This window comes from Vulpes vulpes, chromosome 8, assembly GCF_048418805.1.
Source record: "Vulpes vulpes isolate BD-2025 chromosome 8, VulVul3, whole genome shotgun sequence".
Taxonomy (NCBI): Eukaryota; Metazoa; Chordata; class Mammalia; order Carnivora; family Canidae; genus Vulpes; species Vulpes vulpes.
The window spans coordinates 20,677,225-20,698,646 of record NC_132787.1 but is presented as its reverse complement, the minus strand read 5'-3'; the positions used below and the strand labels follow the sequence as shown (position 1 = coordinate 20,698,646).

General features: G+C 37.8%; 1 protein-coding gene across 2 annotated transcripts in view; it reads right to left on the bottom strand.

Annotated features, from left to right (window-relative positions):
* ITPR2 (inositol 1,4,5-trisphosphate receptor type 2) overlaps positions 1-21,422 on the bottom strand; it is a 259,178-nt gene that overhangs the window by 207,529 nt on the left and 30,227 nt on the right. The window contains exon 2 of one of the 2 annotated variants that reach the window (XM_072765722.1): positions 16,704-16,774. The exons of the other annotated variant lie outside the window; for it this stretch is intronic. Within the exon in view, the coding sequence (XP_072621823.1) occupies positions 16,704-16,774 (71 nt within the window). The remainder of the gene's footprint in view (positions 1-16,703; positions 16,775-21,422) is intronic. 2 annotated transcript variants of the gene reach the window in all.

Here is a 21,422-nt window from a genome sequence, read left to right as displayed (position 1 = left end):
ACTGCTTTCTACAATGGCTGCAGCAATTTGCATTCCCACCATTTCACCAATAGTGATAGAGGGTTCCTTTTTCTCCACATCCAACATTTGTCATTTCTTGTGTTTTTTATTTTAGCCATCCTGACAGGTGTCTTTGACAATATTTGTTCTTCCAATCCATGAGCATCTTTCCATTTGTTTGTGTCATCTTCAGCTTTTCATCAATGTTTTATAGTTTTCAGAGAACAGAAAACTTTTCACCTTTGGTAAATTTACTTCTAGGTGTTTTATTATTTTTGATGCAATTATAAAAGGGATTATTTCCTTACTTTCTTTCTGTTACTTCACTATTAGTGTATAGAAATCCAACAGAATTGATTGCAGAAATGCAATCAATCTGTATATTGATTTTGTATCTTGTGAATTTACTGAATTATCTTACAGTTCTAGTATTTTTTGGTGGAGTCTTCAGAGTCTTCTATATATAGTATCATGTCGTCAGCAAATAGTGAAAGTTTACTTCTTCCTTATCAATTTGGATGCCTTTCCTTTTTCTTGTCTGATTGCTGTAGCTAGACTTCCACTACTATGTTGAATAAAAGTAATGAGAGTGGATATATTTATCTTGTTCCTGATCTTAGGAGGAAAGCTCTAAGTTTTTCCCCATAAAGGATGATATTAGCTGTGGGTTTTTCATATATAGGCTTTATTATGTTGAGGTGTATTCCCTCTAAACCTACTTTTGTCAAGTCTTTTTATCACAAATGTATGTTGTACTTCGTCAAATGCTTTTTTATAGCATCTATTGAAATGATCATGATTTTTATCCTTTCTTTTGTTGACGTGATGTATCACATTGATTGATTTGTAAATATTGAACCACCCTTGCATCCTGGGAATAAGTCCCACTTAATCATGAATGATTTTTGTCATATATATTGTTAGATTTGGTTTTAAAGTGACTACTTGAATTCATACTTTCTCTCTGGTAACAGCAATATTTGGCGGCCAGTGCTCACCCTGTAATTCTCACCTGCCTGTGCTGCCTCCAGACATTCAAGCCAACCTCACATAGGCAGTGAAAAAAAATAAAAAAATTCTGAGCCTGAGATAGAAAGCTATCATGACATGCAGCAACTCCAGCGTTTTTTTTTTTCTAGTGGCCTAAAAACAATGCTTGTATATGTTGGTTGTAAAAAAAAAAAATGAGTTTTTCTGAATATAAAACTGATAAATGACCACTGGAAAAAAAATTGGAAAACCTAAAAAGTAAAAAGAAAAAAGAATCCCACCTCTTTTCATGCCCCAAGGTTAACCATGTTTATCATTTTATTTTTTTCCATGTTTATCATTTTAGAGTATATCCTTAGAGAGACAAGCAGTCAGACACATTTAACAAAATACACACTTATACGGGCATATCGTATTTTAGGTAACTGGAAATGTATTTATATAAACCGTATATATAAATATATACAGTTCACATTAAGCTTTTTTTACACTTCATATCTTCTCTTTTTTCAAGATTTTATTCATTTATTCATGAGAGGCACACAGAGAGAGGCAGAGACAAAGATAGAGAGAGAAGCAGGCTCCCTGCAAGGAGCTTGATATGGGACTTGATCCCAGGACCCTGGGATCACGACCTGAGTCAAAGGCAGATGCTCAACCACTGAGCCACCCAGGTGCCCCTACACTTCACATCTTCTAATGTCATTAAATATTACCTTGAAAACATTAAATTCCCACTTAGGACACATAATGATGTATATATCTTTTTCCCCCTTTTGGATATTTATTCCCTCCATTAAAAGTATTACTGTGATCAACACTGCATATCATATATTTCTCAAATTTTTATTTGGTTCTACAATCTTTATATTTCTAAATTTAATCTTTCACAAACATTCATCACAGCCTATCCTACTATAGGCAAGGTGCTAAGGATACCAAGCTAAACTCAAAAAGCACACAGAAAATAGATTATTTCTCCTATCCCATTTTGTTCTGCCTCCTTGGTATACCTGCTGGCATCCTGATTTCTAATTACTTTTCCTGACTATAGTTCTTGCCTATTACCTGTCTTTCCACTGCTTTTAACACATGCCTTTTCCCATAGCTCAGTGAAATTTATTCCTAACTCTTGCTACCTGTTCCTTTAGCAAACAGTTCTCAAACTTGTTGGTCTCAAAACCTCTTAACTTTCTTAAAAATTATTGAGAACCCCAAAGAGAAATCCTTTTGTGGGCCATTTCTACCTATATTTACCATATGACAAATTAAACTGAGAAATTCACAACAAAGTAAAACACAAGCACATATTTCATTAGCCAACAGAAAAGTGACACCACCACACTTCAAGTAGCCTCCATAAAACTCCACTATATACTCAAGAAAGAGTGAGAATGAAAAAGGCAAATAATGTCTTAGTCTCATTATGAAAAAAGTTTGATCTTACACACCACCTGAAAGGATCTTGAGGATCCCAAGCTACAGAACCACAAGAAGGCCTATGTCCTTCAATATGTTGTGTTACCTGATTCACACTATGCACTCACCATCTCTATGGCCTGTAGCAAGCACAAGGGGACTATCTTCAGCTAGCCTGGTTGCTATACATCATGATGGCATAGCTTACAGTGTACATGTAGTAAGTGCTCCTAGTTGCCTTTGCTTTCTCTGTAGGAAGCAATCAGTTTCCATGTTCCAAAGGTTTTATTCAACTAAGTCAATGTTTCTAGGCTATTTATAAGTGATGAACCCCTGAATTCCAGGTTATTGAATAAATTTTACTTAAGGGAGCAAGGAAGTGGCAGGCAATATATTCAAAGAAGCCTCTAGAACAGTGGTACCCATCTCTTGTGTTAGGATGAAAGTAGGGAACTATTTTGTTCTCCTAGCTTACATATGCATCAGCCAATTAATGGCAATACTAACCTTTAATTTTACTAGCAATGTTGGTCAAATAAACAGAAAGAAAATAAAGTAAGAAAAAAATAGGATTAAAGGACTTCCATTGTTAATGTCTTAAGTCATAATATTAGTTATCCTCAATTGGGTGCTTTTTGCTTTGTTTTTACATTTGCCTACTGGGCAGTCACACCATTTTTTTAACATGACATTTCAGGTATTGGATTTTTTTCTTTTATATGATAACATTACAGAATATAACTCCCAACCTAGCCACACAATTAACTTTGTTTAACTCCATTCCTTCTAATATTTACCAACGTTGAGGTATTTAATTATGCAGATATAATCAGAAGGAAAGTTGCATAACTGTGAAGTTTTCTACAACAATTATAGCTGAACTTGTGCTTCATAAAGTACATCTAAGTAGAATCAGAGGGACAAATGCAACAGCCCTGTTTCTTTTTTTTTTTTTTTTTTTAACAGCCCTGTTTCTAAACAAGAGCTGAAACTTCTGGCATTTAGAAAATGCAAGTTTAAAAGCCAGTTTCAGCCTACCTATCCCTGTGATTTCAAGATAGGACACTCTTAGATAAGCCTATTATCTTCCAGTTCCACATATCCCTTGAGAACCTCTGGAAATTTGAGTTTAACCACCTCTAACTCCATCCAGTGGAAGATGCACACACACCTGCATACACACGGGTGCACTCACAGCAGCCAGCCATGTAGCAAAGCATTAGAGAAGTACCAAGACTCAGTGAGTTCCTAGGGATCCACCACTTTCATTTTCAGGGCATTTATCTCTCTTTGCAGGGGTCCCCAGTTGAAAAAGGGCCAGCAAGGCTCAAAAAGATCAAGCGTGAATCAGTGGTGCATTGCCAAGTGAGGTTGGATCTCTACTTTTGAGGACTGCTTTCTTAGGTTTTTACCTGCTTTATTCTCTAAAAGACAAAAGATTCCAAACTACTTTCAAGCATTTGTAAAATAAACAATGCCACCCGCCAGCACCTGTTTGCTTTATCCTGAAATTATTGTATTTACCTTGAAAACCACAAAATGTAAACAAGGGCACCTGATCAGAGAAGATTTTTAAATGGCTCACTCACTAAATCAACACCTGGGAAGGAAAGGCAGTTTACTTGAACTTGAATACACAACGTACAAATCAAACTTTTATCTTAGTGGTAGCTTAAATAAGTTAATGATTAGTAAGCTTTATGGAGATACACAGAGACTTTCATAAGCAAAATATAACTTCTATTAATTTAATACTCATAATAGAGTGAAACAAGTAAGGCCCACCTACCACAAACCATAGAAGTACAATCTTATTAATTCACATATACTTCCACTTAACAAATTTGTATATGACATTCTCCCACATTTTATGCTATAGAACATGAGAAAACTAAAGTGATTTGACTTTTTAACATTTTTTAAATATGTCTACTACATGACAATGTAAAAGAGGATAAGAAAAATGGTTTAAAAATCACACTATTGGGGCACCTGGATGGTTCAATCAGTTGAGTGGCCAACTCTTGGTTTCTGCTCAGCTCATTATCTCAGGGTCATGAGATGGAGCCCTCATGGGTCCTGTGCTCAGTGGGGAGATCTTCTTCAGATTCTCTCCCTCTGTCCCTCCTCCCACTTTCTCTCTAAAATAAATAGAACCTTTAAAAAAAATCACTATTTACTTCACTGAAGAATTTTTGAGTGAGCCATAGTTTCAGTTCTACAAACAGTCCATGCTTCTTACTATAATGTGTTCCTAGAAACTACATTATAAAAAGAATGCATTTCCTATAGGAAATTCCACTGGATAAAATAATTGGATTACTTTCCTAATGAATACAAGGTTAATTAAAAAATTATTTTAAAAAAATATTACATAGGTAGAAAACCTCTAACCCTCCATATCATTTAGAAGAGCAAATATCCTATAAAAGTGAGGGCAACCTGGGTGGCTCAATGGTTGAGCACTGCCTTCAGCCCAGGGCCTGATCCTAGGGACCTGGGATCGAGTTCCACATCGGGCTCTCTGCATGGAGCCTGCTTCTCCCTCTGCCTGTGTCTCTGCCTCCCTCTCTCCCTCTCTCCCTCTCTCTCTCTTTCTCTCTCTCTCTCTCTCTCTGTCTCTCATGAATGAATAAATAAAATCTTTTTTTAAGTGATTAAAATAGTTACCATAAGGATCATTCTTGTCCCCAAAATTAATACTGTATCATGTAAATATCTGAAGATCTCACCAAAAACAGGCAAAGAGTCCTTAATGAACAAGGTCTTTCTCCATCTTCCCACACAGACAGCCTTAGAGGCAAAAAAAAAAAAAAAGTGGGGGGGGGTCACACAAGTCTAGAGTGGGGAGAATTAATTTTTTTCCAGTGAAGTCAAGAGAGTATTTCTGGGTCAACAGAACTATTAACCATCTCAAGGCTCCTCTATCTTGAGTTGGCCAAAGTCATCCCTCCTGCCTCAGCCTTCTCCAGAACAGTATATTAACTTCTTTCACTTAAATAACACTTTCGAGATTCATTTGTATTGTTAGGCATATCAGACCTCCGTTCCTTGTTACTATTGAGTAATGTTCCATTATATGAATATACCATTGCCTGTATTGGTTATCCATTGACCAACTGAGATTGCTTCCAGTTTTTGCTACAAACATTCATGTACAAATCTTTGTGTGAACTTAATTTTTCATACTTTTAGCTAATACTCAAGTGAAATTTGGGGGTCATATAGTATGTCTACCTTTAACTTTTGAAGAAACTGCCAAACTCTTTTCCAAAATGGCTGTAGCATCTTGTATACCACCAGCAATGCATGAGCATCCTAATTGATCTGCATCCTTGTCAACACCTGGCATTTCAGATATATTTTTTTTAATTTTAGCCATTTTTATAGTGGTATTTCATGGTGGCTCTTCATACTGTTATGTTTTCTTCTAACACCTTAAATGTTGATATTCTCAGAGGAATACTAGGGTACTCTTTCTTCTCAGTCTCACAGCTTTAAATTTAATCCATATTTAAATTCAATCCAAATTTTAATAAATTTCAATCTCTGTTTTTCCATCTAGTATCTCTCCTGAACCTCAATATACTCAGCAATCTTCTAAATCTACCTCTCTGGCAGAGGGATGCCAGTACCAAGTTCATTACTATGGTAAACTAGAAAAAGGCCATAAATTCTTTCCATCCCTGTATGCACATCCTGTTGCTGGTGACTTTGCAGCTCTGCCTATCAAAAGGTGCAGCTAATGTCTCCATTCTTTGCACCTGAATATTTGCTAATGTGACACAAGCAGAGTTTTGTACAGTGATGATCACTGGTGTTTGCCCTTTCTCACTGTTGTCATACTATCCTTATGTGAAGAATCTGAGCTAGCCTGACAAACAATAAGAGACACATGGCTCAGGCACCCTCACCATAATCTATCCACTGGCAGATACGTGAGCAAAGCCATCCTAAATCATCCAGCTGACAAATACACACAGATACATGTGCAAGTTTGGCAGAAATCAGCCAGGAGAGCTCAGAATAAGATCATCAGCCAATGAACCCACAGATTAATGAATTAAACAAACAGACACTAAGTGGGCCACTGAGTTTGGGGGTATTTTGACAGACAGTAAGAAAGAAAGAACTGATACAATTACCTTCCCCAATCAAGTAGTTTCCTTTGTATTCCATATCTCAATACATGCTACTAATATCTACTATATTGCCCAAATCTGAAACATGGGAGAATTCTGGGACACACATTCTCCCTCACCTCCACCAGCCACTCCACCATCCATAGCTACTAGCTTAGTCCATTGTCAAATTTTCTGGACTATTTTAAGAGTCTTCCAGTTGATATCCCATCCCATATTTCCAATATCTCCATGTAAGAGAACAGTCTTTCAAAATTTCAATTCTGATCATGTTTCAGACCAGCTTAAAATTCTTTAATAGTCCTCCACTGTCTTAACACAAATATCAAATGCCTCAGTGCAGCATACAAGGCCATGAGGCATCTGACCTCCTCCAAGCTCATCTCTGCCACTCTTCCATAAGAGCTTTAAACATTCTTAAAACCCACAAACACAAAATGGGTCATGCCACTGCACTCCTCTGCATCTCAGCCAGAAATGCCTCTTTCTCCTCAACCCTTTCCTTTCCATCTGGTTAATAACTGCCCGTTCTTTCACAGCTCCAGCTCACCTCCAGTCTTCCTCTGAATTCCAAAATCAATTGCAATTCTCTTCTCTCTGCTTCCAAAGTCCCTTGAGATTCAAAGCAATATAGTTAATGGTTAAGGGTCTGGATTTCAATTAAAGCTTTGCTTCCTTTTCTTTGTATAACCTTGAGCAAGCTACTTAACTTCTCCATACCTCAATTTCCTCAGCTATAAAATGGGATGCGCCAGAGAATGTTACCCCTCACCCCAAATATCCATCCTCCTCTTCCTTTCAGTAACAGAACTCCTGAACTTAGGTAGACGTGTGGCCAGCCCACTAATCACCACATTCCTCAGCCATCTTGCAGCATGTTATAGCTATATGTGTTTCCTGTGGCTACCAAAACAAATGGCTACAAACTTGGCGGCTAAAAACAAAACAAAACAAACAAAAAACAGAAATGTATTCCCTTGGAGTTCTGAACTCTGTAAGTCCAAAATAAGGTGTCAACAAAGCCATGTTCCCTCTGAGGGATCCAGAAAACAATCCTCTCTTGTCTCTTTCAGCTTCTGATGGCCCCAAGTATTCCTTGGCTTGTGGCAACATAACTGCATGCTCTGTGTCTGTCTTCACATGGCCTTCTCCTCTATATGTGTGCCTTCCCCTCTTTTTTCTCTTATATGGGCACTTGTCATTGGATATGGAGCCCACCTGGGTAATCCAAGATGATCTCATCTCAAGATTCTTAATGTAATTACATTTTCAAGACTCTTTCCTCCTTACTAATAAGATAACATTCATAGGACACGGATTAAGACATGGACTTACCTTTGCGGGCCACCATTCAACCCAAAATGCCATGTGACAATGGAATATGAGTGGGAATGATATATGAAGTTCCAAATGTTCCTGAAAGAAAATCTATTTGCCCTGCGTTCCATTTACCCCCTTTCTACTGACTGGGAAATGGTGACTACTGGAACGACTTTGGGAGCCATATGCTGAGGATGGTAGAGTTGCCAAGATGGTTCTGATCCACTCACCTAGGAACTACGAAACAACTTTTATCTTACATAAGCCATTGGTGGTGGTAGTTGTTGTTTTATTTCTGGCATAGCACCTATCTAATTCATGCAGATAATAATTTTCAGTAATAATAACATACCTCTTAGGGTTACGCAAGGATTACATAGATTGATAGACTATGAAGCATTACCTGACACATAATAAAAACTAAATAAATGTGATCATCAGCAGTGGTAGCAGTAGAGTAGGCTTGGTCACATTTAAGTATCATCGGTTAATTTGTCTATCTCCTAGAAGACCAAATGTACGGGGGTAATGGCTTAGTGCTTTCTTCTCAGCATTATACTTTAAAGAATGCCAAGCATTCTGTCACAGTTTGAAAAGAAAAATGCAGTTTAGCTTGCATACCAACTATTGCCCCAGGAACTACTTTCACAAAAAGATTCATTCTCAGTCTGAAAAACCCATATGTCCCTTCCCTGTGGGCACAAATTTTTAAAGCTACAGGTCAAATGCTATCATAATTAAGAAGCTTTTCTCATCTCTCAAAACAGGAAATTAAAATCACCATCCTCCTACAATACCTCACCACACCTTTTTATTTAGCCTTTATCACTTTCTACCTCATGCTATAATTGTTTATATATCTTATATATAAACATTATCTTATCATTAAATTATAAATTCCTTGAGAGTAGCGTTCATTTCTGACTCGTTTGAACCATGCCAACTAGTTCACACACTGAACTGCACACAATGGATATTGAATAAATCTCTACTAAACATATCACAAGATCCGATAATGCTGCAGAACAGAGCTTCAAACAAACTTAGTAGCTTAGTAGCTACTTAGTAGTAGTAGTACTTAGTAGCTACCGCTTAGTAGCTGTGTGACCTTGAACATGTTACTTTACCTCTCTATAGTTTCCACATTTGTAAAATGGGGCTATTGAGAATTAAACAAAGTAACATGTAAAATGCCATCACAAGCACTCAAATTAAGAAATTCAACATTTAGGACTTTCTATTCTCGCAAAGAGTAGTCTTGGCTATTAAAATTCTCACAGACAACAGGTATTTATTCAATATTTATTCAATACTTACAGGAATTTAGACACATAACTAACTTCATCTACAATACTGGAAAGAAGACTTTTATATAAGAGCTAGTAGCACAGGAAAATTGGCCGATGGATAGATGATTAGAGAGTGGGGGGGGTGAGAGCTATCTTCATGCCACTAAACATGCACATCGCTAGTGTTAATTTTCTACCCGTCACTACTTTCTCTTAAGAGAGAAAATTAAACTTCACAACTTAGAGCCACAAATCAAAGTTCACGTACCATATATATTTTAGATAAACAATTAATTGTGTGAGTACTGCCCTAAAGAGCAATTCGTGAGACTTCCATAGTAGTCCATTTGACCATTCAGAATCACAGCAACTTCCTCCAATAGAGACTGAAACATTCACTTTTACAATCTTGACCAGCTCCAACAGAAGAAGCAAAGAGGCAAAGCAATCTATTTTCATTTCATCCTTTGGACCTTCTCTGAAACCTCACTGAGAAGAGTAAACTTATTATCCAATTTCCACTGCCTCTTAGGGTTTAATAATAGGGACTTAGCTGTAGAAGGTTTGTACTATGATGACTTACCACAAATACACAGGAGCAGCACAGCAGTAACATTCACCTAGAGATTTTAAAGTTTTTTGTTGTTGTTTCTTTGGTCAGTTTTTTTAATAAATCATGTAACTATTGGCTTGGAAATTCATTCAAATTTTCTAGACTTCTTTGTAGGAAACTACAAAATGCTGTAACGTAAAAAAAACTTCACTCAATACCTGTAGTAATTTTCATCTTCTGCTATTCACCCTACAGACTAATTGTTAGAAGGCACACTTGACACCAATGAACTTAAATCTAGAGTAGAATTTAAGACTATAACAAAATAGCAGGTCTACACATTGCTTTATTATAAAACAATTAATCAGCAACAACTTTGTTACATATTGAGTGGTGTTAAGATCCCCCAAAAAAATATCTGACAACAGACCTGAAAATATATTGCCTTTAAGAATTATAATTTTTTCTAGAACTTTATTAATTCACTCAACAAAAATTAATTCAGCACTAACAATATGCAAAACACTCTTCTTGACCTTGGTAATTCCCCAGAGGGCAAGGCTAACACAGTCTTTACCCTCATACACTTTACAGGCTAATTGCAGGTCTTTCAAATAAAGACACAGGTGCAACTTCCAAGCATGCACAAGTAATGTGACCACATGTCTTCAGGCCCAAGTTCACTAACAACTACAGTGGACCATTTCCAGCACGCTGCCAGCCCCTAACCTCAAGTTCTCCCATCTCTCTTCTCTTCACGAGAGCTTTTCCTGACACTTAGAGAACTTGCTCAGCTACAAGCAGGAGACGTCCAAAAGTATGTTGTGGAAGAGGGTGATAAAACACCCTTTTCACGGCCACCCATAACCCCCAGAGGATGGAAGTTGGCCCCAGCTCTTCTATCCTTGGGGAAGAGAATTCTGAGGGATGGTCCTCATGGAGTCTCAGAAGGCCCCAGGAACACTGAGTTCCAGTCACCACAGTGATGAACATTAATGAACAATTTGTGGCCTTTTGTTTCCTTAGGCTCACTCTCCCCCTCTCCTTCCTTATCTGTGCTTCCAGAGATCACCTCCATCCACAGCTTCTGAAGTCTGATTTGTAGAGACTCTAACACAATCCTAACCTATTTCTCCTCAGAGATATTCAAGTACACTGAAATAACACATGAATTCAGAGGATCACATGTTTTTGCCAACCTAACAAATTTCAAGGTGTCAAGAGACTGGGAATTTGAATAAATAATTTGGATAAGAGTTAAGATCTGAGAAAGAGAGAGAGCAAAGGCACATGCACTGGAGTGAGAGACAGAGTGAGTGGCAGGCAAGAATAATGAGCCGATCAATGCTAATAAGATGAAATGTAACAGATTCTCTACTTGGTTCCAAAGTACCAATTATATAGCACAGGAGGAGGAAAATGAGGATTAAGACATGCAAATGAAAAGCATCAGGAGTCCAGGTTGACTAACAGCTGGAGGTGAATTAGGGAGTCCTGCCCAGGACTCTGGGGCCACAAGCAGAGGATCTCAAAAAGAGGAAAATCCTCATCATACTGGACCAAAATGTACTATGTTGTCTTCTTTCTATACCTCTAAGAATTATACTGACAAACAGAAGCTTGACCAGAAAATAAACAAGACAGTATAATGAAAATTAGAGAAATCACTGAAGTATTTGTGGCTGGCCACAAGTGAAAGACTTTTGGAAAAGATCTGTAGAAATGTGATCACCCTAAACAAATACTCAGAAAGGCTATTGTGTGAAAGAGGGATTAAATTTAATCTAATTGGCTGTACAGAGGCACTAAGTAAAATTTATAGGAGGGCATAATTCAATATATAGTATGATACAATGAATAAAAACAAACAGCAAAAAATAAAAATAAAAATAAATAAAAACAAATAGCTCTGCAGCCCATGATCTTAAGATGGTTGCAGAACTTTACACTTAACTCTGCCAACTGCAAAACTGGGAATAGTGACAATTCCCACTTTATAGGGTTATTGTGATTACCACATAATAGGAAGGGGTGCCTGGGTGGGTCAGTTAGTTAAGCATCTGCCTTCAGCTAAGAGTCATGATTCCAGAGTCCTGAGATCAAGCCCCGCATTGGGCTCCCTGTTCAGCAGGGAGCCAGCTTCTCCCTCTCCCTTTGCCTGCCTGCTCCCCCTGCTTGTGCTCTCATACTCCCTCTCTCTCTCTCTCTCTCTGTCAAATAAATAAAATATTTTTAAAATAATACTAATAATAATGGCTAGGAAGCCCCAAGCATAGGTAGCATGTATTAAATGCCTAATAAATCTTAGTTATTTCAAAGTTGAAATTGTTTCAGGCTTCATTAAAAAATGACACTAACCTCAAATCTGAAGCAATTCAGCACAGCCACTGTTAAACTAGTGGAGGAGGGATTTAAAATTGGCTCATACTAAAGAATCACTGTGTTAGACAAGACCACATAGGCAACTAAATAAAAACTCAAAACTACTACCTAGCAAGATGGCTTTCTCACTTATGCACCTATGTGTGTAACTTCCATGAGTAGAAGCAAAAGATGAGAGTCCCAGCCTTCAAAGCAACTTCCCTGAATTATATGAAGAGGAGGAATTGAGTTGAAGAAATAATCTTGTCAATCTTCTCCCAAGACCCTGATTTCCACTATCTACATTAGTGTTGCACCACAGACCAGATTTCTCTATTTTAGTTCTACTTCCAGAAACATTGTGATTTACTGCTTCAGGATGACTATTTGCTTGCCAGATGTGTCCACCTGATAGGCATGGTACATCATGAAATAGTCACATGCCGAAGGACCACAGAATCTCAGAGTTGGACTTTTTTTTTTTTTTTTTTTTTAGAGTTGGACATTTAAAGACCAAATGAGCCAACCCTGGGGAATATCTAATCAACCAGAAGAAGGGGCTATCTTCTATTCCCTCGTTCCCTCTGGGGGGTGGCTTCCTGGGTTCTCTATTACTTGTATGTTTTATCACCCTGATGGTAATAAAGGGACACAGAAATCTCTCTTGCTTTGATTTCTATTAGCTTCTTCTCTTAAAAGAGAATGCACATGTTCAACAGAGCACAGATTTCAGGAAAAATCCACATCAGAGAAGAGTTTTCTAGAGAGTAGGAGGCAAGGAAGGTAGGGAAAAAGTGTTTACAGGAACTAGGGGGAAAAAAGGAAAACCAAAAGACTACAAAGTCAATAAAAAACAATTGCCATAAGTTAGTATGAGGGAGAAGGATTAAATTATATATCAAAAAATAGGACCAGTCATCAAACATGTTGCTATTATGTGTCACTGATATGTTTGCAAGAAGAAGGCCAGTGAATCTCGGTGGTATTCTCAAAAACTTAACCCCAATCTAATCATAAGAAAAACATCAGGCAGGCCCCAAATGAGGAACATTCTACAAAATACCTGGCCAGCATTCTCCAAAAGCATTAAGGTCATGAAAAACAAGGAGAGGCTGAGAAAATGTCCGAGACCAGATTAAACTAAGAAGCATGATACTGAATGCTTCATGGGGTCCTTGATGGGATCAGGAATGAGGAAGGAGAGTAGGTAAAAAAACTGGTGAAATCCAAAGGAAGTCTGGAAGTTCAATAGTAGTGTACAAGCAGTCATTTCTTGGTTTTGACAAAATGCCCCAAATGGAAGCATGCGAACACAATGGGAAACTGGGTGAAGAAGAACCATCTATACTACTTTTACAACTCCTCTGTACATATGAATTTATTCCAAAGATTAAAGTTTATCTTTTAAGAAAATAGACAGTTTGGGCAGCCCGGGTGGCTCAGCGGTTTAGCACCACCTTCGGCCCAGGGCCTAACCCTGGAGTCCCGGGATCAAGTCCCACATTAGGCTCCCTGCATGGAGCCTGCTTCTCCCTCTGCCTGTGTCTCTGCCTTTCTCTCTCTCCCTGTGTCTCTCATGAATAAATTTTAAAAATCTTAAAAAAAAAAAAAAGGCAGATAGTAGTTGACCATTTTGCACTGAAAAGAGAAAGCCACTGTGCTTTTGTCAATATTAGTCTGTGTGGTTTCTGCTAAAAAATAGCTGTCAATAAGGTTTTAAATAGCTCTTTGGAAGTTATTGTTAAAATTTGGTTTCCTCTGTTGATACATGAGACACAGTCAAAAGAATATCTCACTGTATAATTGTGCATATTGAAGAGAATCATTTTAACCCTTTTGGAACTCTGGTTCCTCATTCTGAAAATTGCAGGGGTGGGGGGTGTTACACTGGATTACCTTTTAATTGCCTAGAAGTTCTAAAATAGTATGATTCACTTGGACAAATAATAGATTCTGAAAAACAAAGATCTTTTCAAATTAATTTGAGAATATCATTTGTGTGGCTGAAGCAAGAGGAACTGAGGTACAGCGGAACTGTGTGATATGCTATTGTTTCTTCACCTTATCTAAAAAGTAACAATGAGGGAGGGTGCTCTGGAAACTTGGCTGAGGAGTCTGGAAATGCAGGGGTGGTGATGCTGGGAGGCCAACCTATGAAAAAAAAAATGATGATTTTTAAAGCCAGAGGGCACAAGGGGAATATGTGAAGGCAGAGAATGGTGAAATACAAAAGCTGTAAAAGGACAAGCGATGTGAAAAGACAAGGCATCTGGAACAAGACAAGGCACACTTTTGGCTGCTGAGCAGTCTGAACACCAGGGCAGAGGCAAGCCCACCTCAGGGATTTCATTTCTGGGCCTCTGCCATGACGGGGTTCCAAGAATCATTGAAGAGCCAGAGGTTTAAGGTAAAAGGAAACCCCCAATCCCCAATAATAAAGGACCACCCTCCGATGATAAATGGAGTAAAAAAAAAAAAAGTTTTAGTCTTAAACTAGAGGCAGAGAATCAGACAAACTAGCAAGGACAATAACCAAAGGTATTAGATTACAGGAAAAGCCAGCCAGCCTTCCATGGGCGGGATAGAGCACCTGAGTGATTCATACTTTGAACCAGTGCCCACAGAATAATATGACACCAAGCATCTATATTTAATTACCTACTAGATTCAGAGTGTTACCACGGGGTTCCCTCAAATACACTAAAATAATCTTGAGGCTTTCAACCAATTCACTTCACTGGGAAAGAGGAAAAGAAGAAAAGGTGGCCACAAACCCTGAAGGTTACCTTTGCAAGATTCATCTCCCCTAACTGCCCAAGAAGTAAGACTACCCGATCTTGGGGCAGTGAAGTGTGGAGCAGCCCCCATTGCCCCCAACCAAGTTTTATCATATGACCCCAAGAAAAGTCTCAATCTCTCATCCAAAGCACCTAATTGCAGTTTTCTGGATGTCTAGTAGAGGCAAATGCCTAGAAAACACAAAAAAGGAAAAAGTAGAATCCTGTTCTCGGAGAGGGAACAACATAAGAGCAGAGTCAAATATGTCAAAAGGAAATATATCGTGCCTTTCTATTGTAAGTTAACTGTCATTTCTATAATGATTTAAAACTCTTTACATTTATTCTCTGGAAAGATTTCAAGCCTCACAAAGCTTTGTGTGGTGGGCATTGTTCTTGTTATTACCCATCCCTGCTCTCACCAGCCAACAACAAATGCCCTTTGAGGCTCAAAGCGGTTAGGTGACCTACTTTAAATGACACAGCCAGGGAGCCGTACAGTCAAAACCTGAACCCCATGTTTTTCCTGTTACAGACAGATTCGTTGTCCCAGTTTGCCTTCAAAACTTTTCCTTGTGTCTTTAATGCCCTCCAGCACTACTGACTCACCTGTCCCACTACTGACTCTTTGTCGCCCTAGTTCTCTTGTGAGCCCATCCTCAGGAAGGACTGCTGAGGGAACCCCTCGCTTGCCCAGACTTAGGGTAGAGTCCCTACTGAGTAGTTTTATGGGTGCTTCTGATGGGCAGAGTATCTCCCACAGGTGGCTTTATGTTAATTTCTCCACGTGGAGAAAAAAAAAATTGATTTCCCATTCAGAGTGGCCAATTTAACTCCAAAAATATCTCTTGTGCTTGTCACTCTCTCCACAAGGTTCTGGGTTTAGAGAAAATGAAACATCTATGATATTCTTATCATGGGAATTGAGTGGAAAAGAGTCCATCACAGGGAACGAAACAACGGAAACATTTGGCAATTGTTACAGCCTTCCTTTCCCCAGGGCAGGAAATAGCACATCCTGACCGGTCTGGGGCTCTAGGGAATCCCTTCCACTTTCTCTCTCTCTGGCATTTTATCCCATATTAAAACTGCTTTTCAACATTATAAGAAGTAATGCTTACACACTGTGTTCCCAGTGAATGCTGCTCTAAAATTATCTTTATTTTTATGAGTACACACAACCTATGAAATTGATTTGAGCCAGCTTTTAATGGTGGCTTTCACTTGACCAGGATTCATTTGCAGATTCCATTAATCCTTCCTTCATCACAGTCAAGTTACCATCAGTCTCCTCTTATGGCCAATGTCTCAGTTGATATTATCAAGCTAACTCTAAAATTATGCTTAGAAAGGAGTTCTAAAACAATTGTTAGTTATTACATGCCACTCAAAGTGACATTTTAAAAGCTAAGTGAACAAAATCACCGTCACCCTCCTGGAGATTTCACAAAGATAAACTAAAGAGCTGATAATGTAACACTAACATTTATAGCATAACTGTCATAGAAATACATAAATAAATATTTGGCTGTATTTATTGGTTTGAAAAGCAGCCTTTCAGAGTTCATTACTGAGATTTCCTTTCAACAGATAGATTATTGTCCAGCAAAACAAAAATTGATACTATTCTTTCATTGTAAAGCCTTCAATGCGTACAGAAGAAAAAAAATAATGAAGAAATTTTTGAAGGAATTTTCAGTGGACATATTTATATGTGGAAGTTTCACACTGAATAAAGTTTTAACAAAAAAAATTTTAAAATTTAAAAATTAAAAGTTTTAATAAGAATTCTTTTAAGACACAAAAATAATCTCATGCCCTTAGGTCACTTAAATATATATTTATTTCTTACCCCTGAATTTCTTGGGAGGGTTGGCAAGGTCTCCTGCCTCTGGGTGCACCACACATCTGTCATCCACTAACCTAAAAGAAAAAGTATGTTTACATTGTTAACCTCGTCATGTTCTTAAAGCACAGACTGCATGTGGATACTGTATAAATATTTACAAAGAGTTTTAATACCATTTTTCACTAAGAAACTCTCTAACAATCATAAGTTTGTAAAAAGATTTTGTTATAAAGATACTAATTAAAGCAGAGTTTATGAAATTGAAAATTTTTGTTAAGTGGAAGGAAACTGGTTAGATAAACTATATCAGATAAATCATGATATAGACAAATGATGGAACTCTGTACAGCTATTTAAAAGTCTTTTTTTTTTTTTTAAGATTTTATTTATTCATGACAGAGAGAGAGAGAGAGGCAGAGACACAGGCAGAGGGAGGAGCAGGCTCCATGCAGGGAGCCTGATGTGGGACTCGATCCCTTGTCTCCAGGATCACACCCTGGGCTGAAGGCGGCGCTAAACCACTGGGCCACCGGGGCTGCCTTAAAAATCTATTTTTTAAATGTACTGGCCTGCAAAATATTTATATGTTGTGAAAATAAGTGGTAACAAACCAACAAGATATTCTATATGTTTAAACACACACAAACACACACACTCTACACATACACATATAAGGAGTGGAACACAGACACCAAAATATTAACAGTGGTCAGATGACACATGGTTTTGACCTTCCTTTATTTTTTTCTTCTGTGTGTTTTGGAGGCTTTTTTGTTGTTATTATTGTTTTTTAATATTTTTAACAAAATGTTGTTAATATTTTTAAAAACAATGTGTGAGCTCATGAGATCAGGTTCACCGAGGGACGATAAAGTAGTAATGAGCTCTCATTCAAAAAATAAAAAAAAAATAAAAAAGATAAAAAATGAGCTCTCATTCTCCATTCAAAGCCTGGGTCAGCTGCTTCCTAGCTAGGTGACTCTGAGCCTTCTTTACACTTGTGCAATAAAGATACCTACCTCATAGCATTGCTAGGACAATTAAATGACTTAATATCTCTAAAGAACCTCATGCAGTTTCTGGCATATACTAAGCCTTTAAATAAGTGTTTAATAGATAAATAAAAATCAAGGACTTTGCCTGCCTTATTCCTTACCATACAGTCAGCTTCTAGAAGAATGCCTGACACACACTAGGTACTCAATGAATATTAATCAAATGAATAAATCACCCTTAGAATTACAAAAACATATTTCATTCCGATTAAAATATTCATTAGATGGGCAGCCCCAGTGGCACAACGGTTTGGCGCCGCCAGCAGCCTGGGGTGTGGTCCTGGAGACCCAGGATCAAGTCCCCCATCAGGTTCCCTGCATGGAGCCTGCTTCTCCCTCTGCCTGTGTCTCTGCCTCTCTCTCTGTGTCTATGAATACATAAATAAAATCTTTAAAAATAAATAAATAAAAAATAAAATATTCAATAGAAGCCAATTACTAGAACAATACCAAGAGAGAAGCTGAATCTCTGACCTGAGAGCCAGGAGACATGAACCTCCTGTTGAAAGAGAATTATCTAACTACCAAAGCTTATTCACTAATATTCATTTACTTCATTGACTAAGTAGGACTAACTGATTTTTTTTTTATGATATTGTGAGGCTGCATGTGAATTGGTTAAATTTGTGAATATATTTAAAAGGAGATGCCCAGGGGCACCTGGGTGGCTCAGTGGTGGAGCATTTGCTTTTGGCTCAGGTCGGGATCCTGGGGTCCTGGGATCAAGTCCCCCGTCAGGCTCCCTGCCAGGAGCCTACTTCTCCCTCTGCCTATGTCTCTACCTCTCTCTGTGTGTCTCTTATGAATAAATAAATAAAATCTTAAAAAAAAAAAAAGAAAGGAAGTGCCCAAGTTGCAACAAAACCATTATAATCAGAATCACCAGTATACATCATCTCCAGCAGAGTAAATCCCAATTTGTGATCAAATGTCCCCTTGAATTAGGATGATTAACTAAATCAAAATGAAACTTTTGGTTCTTGATTTATCTGATTACCAAAAGCAGGCATTTCCCAAATCACCAGAATTTTCTATGGCATCCAATTTGCACAAAACAAAATGGCCGAGCAATATGATTCTTTCTTTGGGATATATATATATATATATATATATATATTTCATTCACACTGGTTTACTAACATGTGGTTTTACAAGAGCTGCCAAGCATGCAAGATATTCCTTTTAAAAGTCTTTAAAACTGTTTTTCTTAGAAACAGGAAGTCACATTGGGTCAAGAGAAAGTAAACTCAAACCTCCATAATATCCAACTTCAGGCTATAACACTGATGTGAAAAGCTTAAAGAGTCCTAAGAATGTCACAATAAAATATTTAACTTTTTTAAATCCTATGAATTAAAAGTCAGCTCTTCTAACTACTTAAGACATGTTAAGAATTCAAAACATAACACTGAAAACAATCATAATCTTTTTTAGAACACATAAAAATTATATGAAAAGCAGCATTGACATCCTACTCATTCTTGGTACCTGCCCATGCCCCCCAGAAATGCAGGCTCCCACTATAATGCCCCCTAAGAGTCTCCATCTGCATGGGTTAATCATTCAAAGGAATAGGAAAAATTAAAGCTATAAATCAGATCACAGTGCATTTACATAAAGACTTATGCCTATCCTCAATTACTTGATAGCCCAGATTAAAATATACTAAGAATGACTTCAGTTCTAAGAATTAGTCCTATTCTTTACACACAAACATCTGTGAAAGTCAGAAAATCATTTCATCATACAGACTCAAGTAATTGTAAATGAGAATCAAAGAAAGGGAAGGACCGGGTAGGAAGGGGGCAAAAAGCAGGGAGTGTGAATCTGTCACAAAGTATTGACAACCACTGATGCTAAAAGTTAAATATGATTTTAATGGTAGTTATTGGCACAACATCCTCATTACCCCCACAGCTTCTTCTGAATACCTCCAAGGTCAGAGTATTCATCATTTACCACCCTTCTGATAGTATTAATATCAGAAAGGTGTTTTATATGGAGGGGAAATAGCACCCTGTGTTTCCCATTACTGTACTTATCACATTTTCATTAAGTTTCTTGCTTAATCGTCTGGATCTTCCAATAAACTGCAGCTTCATGAAGTCAGGAACTGAATCTGTCTTGTTTACTGTTATATCTTTGACAATTTCAAGAATGAGTACATACTAAATATCTGTTACATGACTAAATGAGTCAGTGAATAAAAAGACACTGGCTTACCTTTCCCTTTTTCATCCCTGTTCTTTCTTCCGGAACTATATAAACTAAGTTTTTTTTTTTTCCTCTGGGATGAATAGGACTATTTCTCTCCAATTCTTTCTCATATGGATATTTATCAAGGAGCTCAACATCCTCTCATACACCCAAGTGTCACCATCCCCCTTAAATATGATTCTAGGGATTATCCACAGGAGTCCAAATATGCCCTCCAGCAAGTCCTGCACAAGGGACCCTTGACTCCTTCTTTCTTTTTTTTTATTTTATTTATTTATTAATGAGAGACACAGAGAGAGAGGCAGAGACACAGGCAGAGGGAGAAGCAGGCTCCCTGTGGGAGCCTGATGGGGTACTCAATCCCAGGACCCCAGGGTCACAACCTAAGCCAAAGGCAGATGCTCAACCACTGAGCCACACAGGTGCCGCCTCCTTCTTTCTGATACAATGTTTGCAGTTATGTGATCTAAGATCATGGTAGTTAGGCCCACCTCTGACTCTCTTTGAGTTTATAACTAAACAATTCCAGGTCTTTTCCACGTGTAATATCAGTAAAGCAAAGCTCTCCCACCTACCACTGGTGCAGTTAACTTTTATGACCTAGGGACAAGAATTTACAATTGAATAGGGATTAATACAAAGTTCAACCTTTGGTCTACTGGCAGAAATCACCCAAAAACCATCTATTACATCCCTAGCTAGTTCATTTAAGAGACCCTGCCATGATTACTGCCCATTTAAATCACTCATACACAGTATTTTCTAAATTGGCTAGACTATGTGGGGGAGTTAAATAATAATCAGCCCCATAATACTAACAACAACAAGTGTCTTTAATCCAGATGTACAGAATCAAAATTTTTGCAGATCATGACCAAGAATCTGTATTTTTTAAAAATATCATCAGGATCGCCTGGATGGCTTAGTTGGTTAAACATTGGGCTCAGTTGTGGTTCAGGTCGTGAGCTCAGGGCCATGAGATGGAGCCCTACAAGGGGGTCCACATTCGTTTCAGAGATTCTCTCCTGAGAATCTTGAGAGAATTTTGAGATACTCTCTCCTTCTCCTTCTGCCCTTCCTGTGCTCATGCTCTCTCTCTCTCTCTCTAAGTAAATAGATACATCTTTTTAAAATGTCTCACCTTCCTTAAATGGATCAAGAGTACCTGTTCTACACTCCAATAGTACTTTAGGCTACCCTCTCTCAATAACACTTATCAGACTCCATCATAATTTTTTATTTATATATAGGTCTCTAATGCTATAAGTTATAAGTTCCAAGAGAATCAGCCCATTTCTGTTTTGCTTACCATAATATGCCCAACTTTAATCATCAGGCCTCAAACATGGAAGATGCTAAATAATTATTAATTGAGTGAATGACTGGGTGACTTTTTGAATCACTAAATAAGCCAATAATGTTATTTTTGGGAGGCCATGTAAACATTAAA